The 13,258-nt window shown below is 36.2% G+C and overlaps 1 protein-coding gene across 1 annotated transcript; it reads right to left on the reverse strand.

Annotated features, from left to right (window-relative positions):
- Positions 1–149: 149 nt before the first annotated feature.
- On the reverse strand, positions 150–11,439 carry LOC104911030 (phosphatidylinositol 4-phosphate 3-kinase C2 domain-containing subunit alpha-like). The gene is made up of 13 exons (XM_010711089.2): positions 11,240–11,439; positions 8,851–8,959; positions 7,999–8,141; positions 7,196–7,384; positions 7,025–7,118; positions 6,664–6,758; positions 6,189–6,369; positions 5,478–5,582; positions 4,417–4,509; positions 3,541–3,670; positions 1,890–2,026; positions 1,017–1,186; positions 150–348 (listed from the first exon to the last, which is right to left on the reverse strand). Exons 1-13 carry the CDS (start codon positions 11,422–11,424, stop codon positions 165–167), a joined length of 1,815 nt encoding a protein of 604 aa, XP_010709391.2. The 5' UTR covers positions 11,425–11,439; the 3' UTR covers positions 150–164.
- Positions 11,440–13,258: the final 1,819 nt, after the last annotated feature.

The following is a 13,258-nucleotide window of genomic DNA, read 5'->3' on the forward strand; positions in this document are numbered from 1 at the left end:
GTAGTTTAAAAAAAAAGAAAAAAAGAAAAAAGCATTAAAAAAATCATCACATACAACCTTCCTAAAAATATACATCTGGTATTTCTGGCTTTTAAAGGAATAAATCTAGAGTTCCTGCAGCACGAAGAACTTAAGATTTAATAACAAGCATTACAAATCAAGTTTCAACTAACTTTAATAAAAATGCTTACCAGGGAAAGTAGGTTAAGGAAGAGGTTTGCATGTTTCCTTATCAAATTGTAAGCTTGACAACAGAGATCCACAAACAACTGAAAGCGAATAGTGGGTTTTTCACCACCATTAATGACATAAGCCATATCGGATGTTAGCACAAAAGGAGCCCGATCCCTGTTCAAAAAGCACATAATTCATATGTGATTTATAAGCTCTATTCACTTTGTCACGTTCTTCCCTCCACTCCCATTCCCATCCCCAGGTATTGATATCAAACAACCCATTAATACCACTTTACTTTTCTAGGTTGGGTTCAGCTGCTCAGGTTTCCTGCACATTCACGTGGACCTACTTCAGAATCTCCCGGAGCAACACTTGGAGGGCAGGTTAAATTACAGTGCCTTTCATCCCTCACTTCTAGAAGCCGTAACACACAAACACAAGATGTCTGGCTTTCATAAGTGTTTTAAGAAAATCCCCACTAAGATTTAAGCATGTTTAGTACAGAAATTTTTAAAGAATTAATGCAGTTTTGAAAAGTGTAAGTTAAATATTGATCCTTACTTCAACCTAGCAGAAGCTAGGACAGTAACTTTATTTGAAAGCTATGCTTTGACTCAAGAAAAAATTCTAGAGAATCAGATTATGAACACAGAACTGGAAACTTCTCAGAATTAATTCTATACAAGCAAGTTTGAGGGCATTCTGCAAACTCAGTGATTAGATTGGAAGATATTAGCTTCATACTAAAAACAGCATGTAACAGGAATTTAAATGCTAATGCTTCTTAAAATATACAAAAAAAAAAATCACTTCATTCTCTGCTTAGCAATGGAAAATACCTTTTAAAGCTACCAAACATTTGTGCGTGACCCAAAAACTTTCCAAAGTCAATGTGAAACATATGCCCTGTGTTTCGAAGCATTATGTTATCGTTGTGGCGGTCACAAATTCCCAGTACGTAGGTAGCGACACAGCATCCTGCACAAGAATAAATGAAGTTTTCTGAAGCCTGGAAAAGAAAGAAAAAAAGAAAGTGAATTGAGAATAAACATCCATGAAGAAATAGCATTCATATGTTCAACAGGGGTAAAAATTGAAGCCAGATAAAACAGGTCCTAAGATTTACCTTTTTTTGCACAGTGTTCTCTGGATAGGTTTGCAAAAATTTTTAGAAATCATAATCTCCAGGAAAAAACGTGCATGCTTCGTTTTTTCTTTTAAATAAATGCAAGATAAAGGAGGATTTGAAGGCAAATGACAGTGTAAGAAGTGTGTGGGAAAGGAAAGGGTACACGAGATTTATTCTCTAGTGCATATTAACAGCACTGTAATGAGCAGGAAACATTTTATTCTTGGCAGCCTATGTCCCAAGAGACCACTGCTCCTAAACCACAATGAAGAGCAGCTATCATTCCTTCCTATCTTCAACAAGATGTAATGGAATGTTGGCAGGAAGGTTCATCCTCTACTGCCATACCACCATCATCTGCCTCTGTGCCAACATAATACAGCAGAAGGCATTACTTTTGGAGCAGACCTCATAAGGAATTTCATTAACTCTTCCTGAAGAATAGGAAAAAAGTTAAGCTTCCTAAAGATTTAAAACAAAGACTTCAATGTGAGATCGGGAACAAGAAGTGCTCTCTCAAGAGCAATCCTTATTTATCTCATTTTAAAAGGCCTTCAAAGAAAGAATACTGAAAAAAAGTTACCTTTTCGTATTCCTCCTCTGTAGGATTATACTTTCGCAACCATTCTGCCAGAGGCTTGTCTTTAAAAGAACCTGTCACTCCATATTCCACTTGAATTTTCCTAAGTGTTTCCGAAGCAGGAACAAGTTCTACCATACCTTTACATAAAACAATAAAATATCATCTCCATAAGTTATATTGCATTTTCATTATTTGGTATAAACTTTATTGGCAGTGATTGATTTCATAATTTAAGATTAGCTTATTTCAAAATCCAGCTAGATGTAAAAAGTGCTGTTAATCTAGCAAGCATTTCTGCAGACTACATTATAATGCTTTGCCATGAAGCACATAGAGATTCAATTTAGTTTTACTTTATTACAATTAGTTATGGTTGATAAAGTACACATATATATTATACTTCTACTCAAAGCATTACTGCTTAATTACTCTGTAGTACATAAACTAGTATAGGTCTATAACCAATAACTGTAAAATATTTTGATAGTGTCATCTCTCAAAGACACTGCCTAGCAGCCTACTAACTTATCATGGTCGGTGAGCATTGAAATAGACCAGCCTGCCTTCATAAGTAAGGCAAAGTGGGATTTACATGTGGCCTTAATTTTGGAGACATCACTTACTAGAAATATTTGCAGAGCTAGATCATAAACATAAAACATTTTATTAAAACAGCTTGAATTCTATCCTGGCAAGAGCTATCATGAGAAAACCTGCAATTTATGTCTATTTTTACTTTTCGCTTTAATCCTTCAAGTACTTTAGGGATACTAATACTAGTATCAACAAAAAATGCAACATGCTATGCAGTCAAGTAATCACTCCAAGTAGGAAGAAATGCCATCTGCTTTTTTAAGAAGCAAAAGCTTTCCATAAATTGAAGCTTTTGGTATAGTTTCACCATCCTGAATTTTCAACTCCTTCATATATATTTGGGAGTTTTCATCACGCTGTTCTGACTGAAGAGATAAATTTCTGCTGATCTTCTTTAAAGATCCTGTGTTTCCTATTGGCTATCTGTAGAGAATTAGTGACTTAATTTGCATAAAGCATGTCCAAGGTGAGGCAGTATTTATACTCAGGAGTTCTGTAACGTTTAAGTTTCTAACTGAAAAACCTCATAATCCGAAGGAATTCTAAGTAGCACAAGACAGTAATTTTGTGAGGGGTGTGGGAAAGGGATTAAGTTTAGTTTTCCTTCTTTTTGCACATGTCTATGCTCCCTGACTCAACTGCAGCAGATTCTAAATATCATGGAATTTCAGTTTTGACTTGAATGTTTTCTTACTCCGTAAATAACTTGCATAATCAAAACTGCTGTTATACCACTGATTTCCTGTGTTGCAGTAAGAATATCAGGAAAAAACTTACACTTTTATTGTGACATTTGTGCCACTATTCATCTATGGTAAATGCATAAGAATCTCAAGACTCGAGAAGAAACATTTAAATGCAACTCTGCCACGAGGAAATTCCAAACAAATCAACTTTCTAGACTTTTGAGTACTGAATTTCCTTGTAAAGAAGGCTTTTGGCCTTCCTGTGTTTCCTGAGCCTGTCTTTGAATAGCAGTTTCCTCTGTGAGCGTGATAAAAATTTGGGCAGTGTGAAAGACAAGCACAAAAATTATAGGCAGCATCTGGTGTTGTACCTCGATCTTTTCCAGTTGAGAGACACTTGAAGATAACCATCCGTAGATCCAGTCCCTCCTGCAGCCAGATTTTATCCATGATCTTAATCATCTGTAAAGCCAACATATCTTGTCGCAGATCTTCTCCAACCTTAATGGAAATACAGAAGTTAAACAGAAACATGATATGCTTTCAGCAGAACTGAACTGGAGATCTTAATTGCTTTACATTTTAAGTGCGGGATACATTACCCTGCTTATTTCCTTACAGCTACATACATAGATAGGGAGACTACAAGCTAAGATTTCACATGCAGTATGCTGACTTTCACATTTCACAACCTGTTCAGATGTTAGTTAGCTTCTGAAATTGTAATGTTTAAAGATATCTTATGAAAATGCTACATCTCTTCTTATCCCTTTTTATAATTAAAGCTTATGGTTTCACTCTGAGAAGATGCAAGAGTACAGTTTTCCCTGGAATACTGTCCTTAAAAGAGAGCAGCAGTAACTCCTACCACTACCAGTCCTCCTACACAGCTTTAAAGAAGTGTTAAGCAGTTATGATAGATGCATCATGTGTAAGATATATTTTTTCCCACCCAAAAAGGAAATTCTGTGGATACTTTCAAGATTCTGAAACGTTCATTTACGTGGTATCATGCCAGCACTAAGGTGGAAGCTTCCTGGTGTACAGTTATGAAATTAAGCTGCTTTCTGAAAAAACTAGCCATTTTCAGACATCTCTTTCTAATTGTGGAACTGATGAGATGGTTTTAGATATACAAGAACAAGTTTACAAAGTATCTAAACCAACTTATCTATGCTGAAGTTAATCATTCTTTCATTGGTATCAACTACCATTTAACATTTTTCCAATACACGTGTAAGGCCTACCTTAAACATCACATTAATTTCTTCTCCCAGAGGGTCTGCATTTATCAGTGCAATTTTCAAAGGTACTGCATTGGAGCTGAAGAAGGAACACGCCTACAAGTAGATTCAGTGTTACTATTCAAAAAGAGCTACTGCAGCTAGTTCAGGAAACATGACATTCTGACAACAAGCATGTATGACACAATGTGCATATTCAGACTAAAAACATTGCAATTGTGGCAAATGTGTCTCCTTTGAACAAAAGGCTCTTTGGCTGGTATTTGTTCAATTCCTGTACAAAAGCCAACAGTTCAGCACAGTAATGTTTTGTACTAAATAGAAGAATGAGTAAAACATGGATAAAAATTTTACCAGCAACTTTTTAAAACTTAAGACTATAAAAACTGGATATTTGTGCCTTTCACTATGTTCTCATTTATCTGTTTTCAAGCACACGTTCATGATTTAAATAACACTTATAATAGAGAAGGAAAGCAAAAGAAACTCTGTCTACACTGGATTAAATCCTATCCTCACAGACCTTTAGGTTCTCAGTTATGCACAATGATATAATCAAGACTGTCAAAGCAAACAGTCAAACTTTGCAGAGTTCAGCAAAAAATAATTTTCTCAGCTTCTACAATATCATTTGTTGGATTTTTATAATGAAATAAAGCTACTGTCTGTTTCCCTGGCACAAGCAGTAATAGGCATGTTCACTGATTTCATGGTATTTACTCACTGTTTTATCTTTGTAGCATTATTCACTTTTCTCTTTTCATTACTCCTGAAAACAAGACCTTTTCACACACTTTTGAGTATTCCTCTCCTACAGCCACAATTACTGGTCTCAAAGCAAAAAAAGTCTGAAGAAATAATCACTTTTTAATTATTTATTAACAGTACCTTTCCTCAGTATAAGTATTTATATAATTTTTCTTAATTTTACTCCCCCTTTCAATCAGAGTTTTTTTTAATTAAAACTCTCCAACTAGTGTAAAGACCTTTCAAGAAAGTAAATTAATTTTGCTATTTGTAAAAGCTTTGCCTATGTGTAACTTTGACAAAAAAAAACCCTATACCTTAATATTTAGTTCTTTTGCCACAAGACTGGGATTGAGAGGCAAACGGCATTTGTTCTTTAAGAAGAATGACTGCACACGTTCCATTCCACTTTGTAAGGCAGTCTGCAAACAAACAAACAAATTCAGGTGATAATTCCTAACTGGAGCATCTATGGGAAACTTTTGGGCAAAGTTATCCTGAAACACATCACAGCCAGTATTTTAGCTTCTCAGCATCAAAGGAATCAAAAGATGATGTTACCTATACCTATTTACCTTTACCTATTAAACTTACTGTATGAGTAACTTACTGTATAAACTTAGCAGTAAAATATTAATACCACACTATTTCTTTTAACTAAAACAGATCCACTCTATCAAAACGTTAACTCATAATTAGCACGTAAGTAGATATTCTATTCTTTCACACAGCTGGATCATTCTTCAGCAGTAATAGCTTTAAATCCAAATCCAGCTTAGCATACACAGAAATCATTCTTCTCTCTTATCCCACCACCTCGCACAATCATATGCTTCAATTGACAAGAAATTTGACAATGACTTATTTAACCCATGAGCTTGCTAAAAAGGCAGAGAGAGACTCACAGATCTTCCTATTTTATATATATAATTTTATCAAATTTAGACTAAAAAGGTAACTGAGTGAATTTCTTTGAGAGTATACTCAGTTTTATCTTCTTGAACAATACTAACATTTAATATACATACCTGTCGACCTGATACACTTGTTTGCTTTACTTTTTCTGCTACCATTCCAAAAAGCAGCACCAGCCTGGTCTGCTTCTCCAGCTCTTCTCTCAGCCCTTTCCCACAGACTGAAAGAAAGGCTCCAAGAATTTGCTCATATCTTATGCCAAACTTTGGATCATATAATGTATCCTTAAGAAGCCTGAAATAAAAGATCTGCATTAAATTTTCACATAGAAGATACAGTGAACAATGCAGTTCTAGAACAGTATTTTAATAAATAGGTATTATATACATACAAATATATGGCAGAAAAGTTAAGAAGTTTGTAGGGGCACTGTTTCTTCACCAAAAAAAAACCAACCAGGATTTGTATTTTCTCTACTTTCCATTTGATGTAACGTGCATTATGAACCTTCATATTAAGACAGTATTTTTTTCTGAGAATACTACTCTTACAACAAACACACATATAATGGAACAGATAATATCTTACCAGTAAAGGTAGTGTGCTATTCGAATATTTCCCAATGCCCGAGCCAAAAGAAATTTGACAAGAGCACTGTCCAGGTAGGTTTCATACTTCAATGCCTAAATGTAAAGAAAATGAAATAAATTGGGTCTAAATTTAATTTCAGATGAAAACAGATTTTATGACTATGGCACTGATAGAACCGTAACGAATTGAGGGGACAGTCACAGAGCAGCCATTACTTACACTGTTTTCCACCCAGTGCATTAGTTAAAGTTACTGAGTATAGAGTTATGCAATTGCACTTCCATGACTAGGGGCCAGGGACTCCTTTGGATTTTCAGGAGCAAAAAATTACAACTATGGTGTCAATGGTAAATCTTACCTGCACAAACTGAGGGAGGAAATCTGTTAATTCATCATCACTTAACGTTTCTATCCAGTTCACAGCTGTATTTCGCACCTCCTGATCAGCAAACCTAGAAAGTCACCACAAATCCACATTAAGTTTATTGTGCTTGCGTGACACAAACAAAACTTTACTCTGTTTTCTTACTTTGAATCAAGTAGTTCCAGTGCAGCTAAGGGTGATAAAGGAGGCCACTGCTGAAGTAATGAATATATTTCTGGAAGACTTGCCCAGTCCCAGTGTGGGGCGCTAGCCAGTATTTTTGGTAAGCTATTAGTATGACTATGACAATAATGTCTCCTCTCCCACAAAAATTCTTTATCTTCTTTTGAAAGCCTGCAAACAAAAGCATTTCAGTTTGTAGTGCAAGTTAAAGAACATCACACACATAGCCCCAATGCGTCACCATATACTATTTTACACACTAAATTACATGACTTGTAAAATGGCTACTTCCTCCATAAAAGTTTAAAGAGGAGCCAAAGCAAATCTCAAACATCATGGAAACAGTTGTTCAAAGCTGTCATTTGCACGAAGCAAGAATAGATTTTAGTGAAGTCAGAAAAAAAAACAACAGGCAGTTAACGTTAGGCTGGTGCAGATGACTAGGAAAACCTGTTAGAAATGTTTTCATGGACTATGAATAGCCTCCACTGAAACTGCCAACTCCTCTTATAACTGAAGAAATACCAAGTGGGAACAGGCATAAACAACAGACAGTCAGAGTAGTAGGAGAATATTACAGCACTAGCTGCAGAAAATAGAAAAAAATTATCAAGTCAGCAGCATTATTTGATAGGTTTTGTTCCATCTCTTGATTAAATCTCCACAGATCTTCAAAAATATAATATAAGCATAACAAAGAATCTCAAGAATAAATGAGCATTCTACACTCTAGCTGCACACTGTCATTGTACAAACAGACCAGAGCTACAAAGAGATGAACATACCCAATAGTGTTATCCCTCGAGAGAATGGCAAGGAGACGTTCTCTCAGTGGTTTTTCTAATGCTTCTATGGAATGATGCACAGTAGTCTTTGCAGCTTGAGGAATTTTATATTCAATATCAAAAGCATGGGATGGAAAATCAACCTAGAAAAAACAAACCAACAACCCTCCTAAGAAAAGCAGAGAGCTTCCCCTTCCAGCAGCATCAGGTTTTTGGGAATCTCAGCTCCTCAGTTCTGCGTATGTAATAGTTTTCAGGTATGGTTAGTGATTTTTTTTTCCCAATCTTAATTCTTCTATATAACTACTGTCCTTAACTGTATGACAACTGCATTGTTTTACAATCCAATACTTGGAGTTGAGATTAATCCAAGAACTACTAAAAACCCCACACCAAGTGGTTTCAATCTAACCATCACCTCTAATGACATGTTGGGACTGTGAAGCCATGCCTAACAAGGTACTTTCTCTAGGGAAATTTGGACACTGAATTGAGGATGAAAGGCACTTGCATTCTGTAAGGAAACTGGAATTGCTACCCAAGAAATTCCTCTTTCACACACATCTCTATGGACTATGTTTCAAAAGATATTCTCTGTCAGTACTGATAAATAGATACCTAAGACCAAAGCATTTCCAATTTGTCTCAACTTCAGAGTGATTGTAAATGCATATGTTTACAGCAGCTTTCCATTCTTTCTTCTTACAGTAACTGCTCTGCTATTATGCTGGCTGACAAATATGATTTAATATTTACACTTTCCCCAAAACAACAGATCTATTACCACTCCTGTAAAAATTAGTCACAATATTCACAAAAATGCAGTCAGGACAAATCAGAATCATATATAACCTGCAGTACTATTCTTCCCATATTTTCTTTCTTACTGGCCGTCCCTGAAGCATGACTCGGATGTAATGAGGTCCAGAGTTGCAGGAGCTTTGTCCCACAAGATAGCAATCTGAGAGAAAAAGCATATACAGGTATTATGTCACAATGTGTTTGCTTCAACAGAATATTAGTTATTAAAATACCATCTGACAAAGCCCAATAGTTGCTATGAGGAAAACAAGTTAGACATATTAAAGCCTATCTATGACTTCTTATTCTTCCCATGGTTTAGTTAGCTAGTTTTTAGCTCCTGCCCACTAGCAACATTACCTCCAACTGCAACTAGAATATTTGCCTCATATCTTTAATTACACAAATCCGAATTTCATTTCTCTAGATTGTAAGTATATTAGACTCTAGCAACTCTACAGCTGCCCTATACAGGCCATTCAGCATTCTCTTGTGCAACACACCCTACTGCAGCACTCTACATAAACAGAAAATACAGTTCTCCCCCCAGGCTAACTACTATGACAATACGGTGCAGCATGAAATAAGACTAATTCTGCAATTTAAATTAAAATAAAAATAATGTTTGTAATCACATATACTATGAAACGTGGCATTTAGGACACCAAAGTGCAATATTTAGATTGAAGACTGCAAGAAAGGTCATTTGTGAAAATAGATTGAGTTCTCAGTGGAGACAGAAAGCAACTGCAAGCTATCTTTGCAGTGCAGGAAAGCCTAAACTGCTACACAGCTGCAGCCTTTTGGAATGATCAGCATACAAAAGCAGAAGTAGAACAAACAGAGCTCCATGTAGAAGCAAAGGATGCAAAACACATGTAAAGCAATACAGAGTAATAGGAGACCAAGAAAGATTGGGGGTCTTTGTTGACAATTGGATAATATGAGCTTCTAGTAGGATCTGGAAGTCAGAATCACTTACAAAAATAAAATTCCAAGCATAATTCCCCAAAGCTATTTCGCAATGGTGTGATCATTTCTGTAACATTATGCCTAATTTTGGTATCCACGGTTCAAGCTTATTTATTGAAATTTCATAAACCAGCTACCAGAACAATTATAATTTTGGAATACACCCAGTAATGGAAGTTTCAAGGAGAAGGAAAAATCCAGGAACACTTGAGAAAAATTATAGAAAACTTTCCATTTTAAGTGATAAAAGAGCACAAGAGGATCTGCAACTGCACTTGAAAAAAGACCAGAGAGATCTCTGTTACTGATACAGGTTAATAGCAGGAATGGTTCATTTTGCTATTTGTGAAAGTACATATGTATGTTAAAATATACGTACGTTTTAAAATACACATATCTTTTAAAACTTTGAAATATAGTATTTTGATTTTTCTTTCTTGCTGGATTATTTGTTACCATTCTATTATCAGACCAGAAAAATTAATCTTTCCAAAAGGTAAGATATATTTAATCAAACTTAATTCTCTGGTTTGGCTCCTACATATATAAACTTACTAAAACATACAGCATCAAATATTTTACAGCCAAGACAAAGATGCCTCTAAAAAAAATAGTCCTTATAAATACAGCAAGACCGTAGATTAAAAGTATTTTATCTTTAAAAGTTTGAGCCATCACCATATCTAGAGCTACAAACAGAAGTGAGTGAAGAAGAGTTAATTTTCCTATCTCAAAACAGTTTCTGGCAGATTTCTTATCCAGTGACAGGGAAGGATAGTACATATACCTGCTGTCAGGATTCTGCTCTGTTTTGTATTGCACTTGACACTATTCCTACTGAATCCATTACTTGCTGCAAACACTTTCTTTTGCATTCTCTATCACTCATGTACTGGCTGTCTGCACTTTATCTGCTAAAATATATACAAATAGCAACTGAACTGCCTCTGGCCAATATAACTTACTTTTAAAACTCATGAAATGCCACAATCATCAAGACTACACTCTTTCAATGAAGAAGGAAGGCTATCAATTCAGCAGGCAGTGATGTCCATTGATACTTAAACCACAGATGATTTAGAAGGAACAGATCCTGATCTGAATGTCAGTGGATTCCTTGAAGGACTATTCATGTTGTGATTACATCCTCAGCTGCTGCATGTTTACAAACTTGTGGACCAAAAGAGGTCATCTTAGCACCGTTATCGTGGGTCAGCAGTAGTATTACTAACATTTTAATTCAAATATTCAACATACCCCTGCAGGTAAGTTTTTCACCAGTTAAAAGAAAATACCATGCCATAATTAACTCCTGTTATTTCTATACAAATACTCCTTAAGATTGCTACCTTTGTCACTTTCTAATACGTTCAGCAGCAAAGAAGCAGTTTCTATAATGACGGGAGCAGATTAAACTCTATATAGAATAAATCATATTAATAAGCTTACCCCTATTTTGGATACTTACCGCCTAAAATCAAAAAGAGGTAGAGAAACCTGACCCAACATTTCAGGGCCCTTTCTCTGCTTGTTTGAATCAGGAGAACTTCCACTACTTTGATTTAGGATTCCAAACAAAGTCAGACATAAGACTGATTCCAAAGGCAGTTGTGAAATCTGGATGGGGAAAATTATTCTATAAAATAAAAGCATTGAAATAAATCAGTCGTAGAAGGAAAACCAATTATTAGTAAATTACAGGCTTGTCATTCATATAATCAGTCAATGCCTTTTGCTTTCAAATTACCAAAGGACAAATGCTAAACTTTTGTGCAATTACATTCCACTCCAGTATCTTCTGCACCAATAGTTCATAAAACCTGCTAAACTTCAATTCTGTATGGTAGCTAGATTTAGAACAATCCTTTTTAATAGGCAGTAGAACAAGCCTCTTTAGTCTTCTTCTATTAAATCACATTCCTTGCACAGAACTGCACAATCTAGCATAACCCGTCCTCCCACTCTGCTCACTACCAAGACATACAATTCTGTGTTAGCCACCTCCTCAACTCAGATCTAACTGGAGTGTCAGCTGACAACAGTTTCCCATCCCAATGAAACAATCCCTTAAGAACTACTGTAAGTTAAATTCACCAAACAGTACAAAGCTCGCAACCATAAAGGTTGCAGCTGAGGAGTATACACCTCACTGTACAACTCCAACCCAGAGTTTTGTTGACACTTTTCACTGCTTGAAGTGTTCTTTCTTTAATTTTCTCTAACTTATAGACTGATTTTTTGGTATGTACTCACAGCATATTACTAAAACAGTTAGACTATAAAACACCCAAACTATATTAAGCAGCTTACAAGCAATCTAACATCTTTCACTTCAATACACTATCTCTTGTCAGCAAAAGATCTGACAATTCATTCATTCATCATCAAAAAAAAAGGTAGTCCAAGCAGTCTCAGGTGGCAGGTATTTCAGAACCTGAAGCTTTCATTTCTGGTCTACAATAATTTGTCCCTGCAGGCTTTTAGAGTATTCTTCAGAGTCCATCTCTGAGCTTTAAAAATTGTCAGGAAACAAGGTATAGGGCAACATGGAACTCACCTGACTCTTCAGTAATGACAGACTGCCTCATACTACTAAGTCAAAAAGAGTAAGTTGTGTGTGTGTATAATGAAAACTATTTTCCCCTCTCAGATACTAACTGCCATTCTGTTTGTTCTCTGCATGCCCTTCCTTCTACTTTTCTACTCTTTCCCTGCTCCAAAAAGAGAAATCCAGCTTATAAGTAGCTCAAAACATTCTCATATGCTATAGACAGAATAAGCACTTACGCATCTGATCTCTTTATAGAAATACTTTAAATTAGATTTATAAATTAGATACAAAATTGCTGTGATATATTTGGAACAAAAAACTATTCATCATCAATGTCAATAGAAGTCAGCTTCTTTTCTTCCCTATTTAGAAAATCCGAGAACTGCTTAAAAAGCAAGCTTTATTCATCATTCCTTAAGAAGTGCAAGCCATTCCCATTACATGGAATCCCACAATCTTCCCAACTCATTATCACAGAATCACAGAATTGTAGGGGTTGGAAGGGACCTCTAGAGATCATCGAGACCAACCCCCCTGCCAAAGCAGGTTCCCTACACCAGGTCGCACAGGTAGGCGTCCAGGCGAGACTTGAATATCTCCAGAGAAGGAGACTCCACAACCTCCCTGGGCAGCCTGTTCCAGTGCTCCGTCACCCTCACCGTGAAGAAGTTCTTACGCACATTCGTGCGAAACTTCCTATGCTGCAGCTTATGTCCGTTTCCCCTCGTCCTGTCTCCACGTACCACTGAAAAGAGACTGGCCTCACCACTATGGCCGCCACACCTCAGATATTTATAAACCTGGATCAGGTCCCCTCTCAGTCTTCTTTTCTCAAGGCTAAACAGACCCAGTTTACTTAGCCTTTCTTCATAGGGGAGATGCTCCAGGCCCTTCACCATCTTTGTGGCCCTCCGCTGGACTCTTTCCAAGAGATCC

This window comes from Meleagris gallopavo, chromosome 5, assembly GCF_000146605.3.
Source record: "Meleagris gallopavo isolate NT-WF06-2002-E0010 breed Aviagen turkey brand Nicholas breeding stock chromosome 5, Turkey_5.1, whole genome shotgun sequence".
In the NCBI taxonomy this organism is placed as follows: Eukaryota; Metazoa; Chordata; class Aves; order Galliformes; family Phasianidae; genus Meleagris; species Meleagris gallopavo.

What these genes read in the sequence shown, in the direction of transcription:
- LOC104911030 (XM_010711089.2), bottom strand. Translation starts at nt 11,424, where the DNA reads ATGCTTTTATTTTATAGAATAATTTTCCCCATCCAGATTTCACAACTG. An exon ending in TCCTCCCTCAGTTTGTGCAG is followed by an intron (nt 6,759 to 7,024) that starts GTAAGATTTACC and finishes CTTTACATTTAG; the next exon opens with GCATTGAAGTATGAAACCTA. An exon ending in ATAGCACACTACCTTTACTG is followed by an intron (nt 6,370 to 6,663) that starts GTAAGATATTAT and finishes CTTTTATTTCAG; the next exon opens with GCTTCTTAAGGATACATTAT.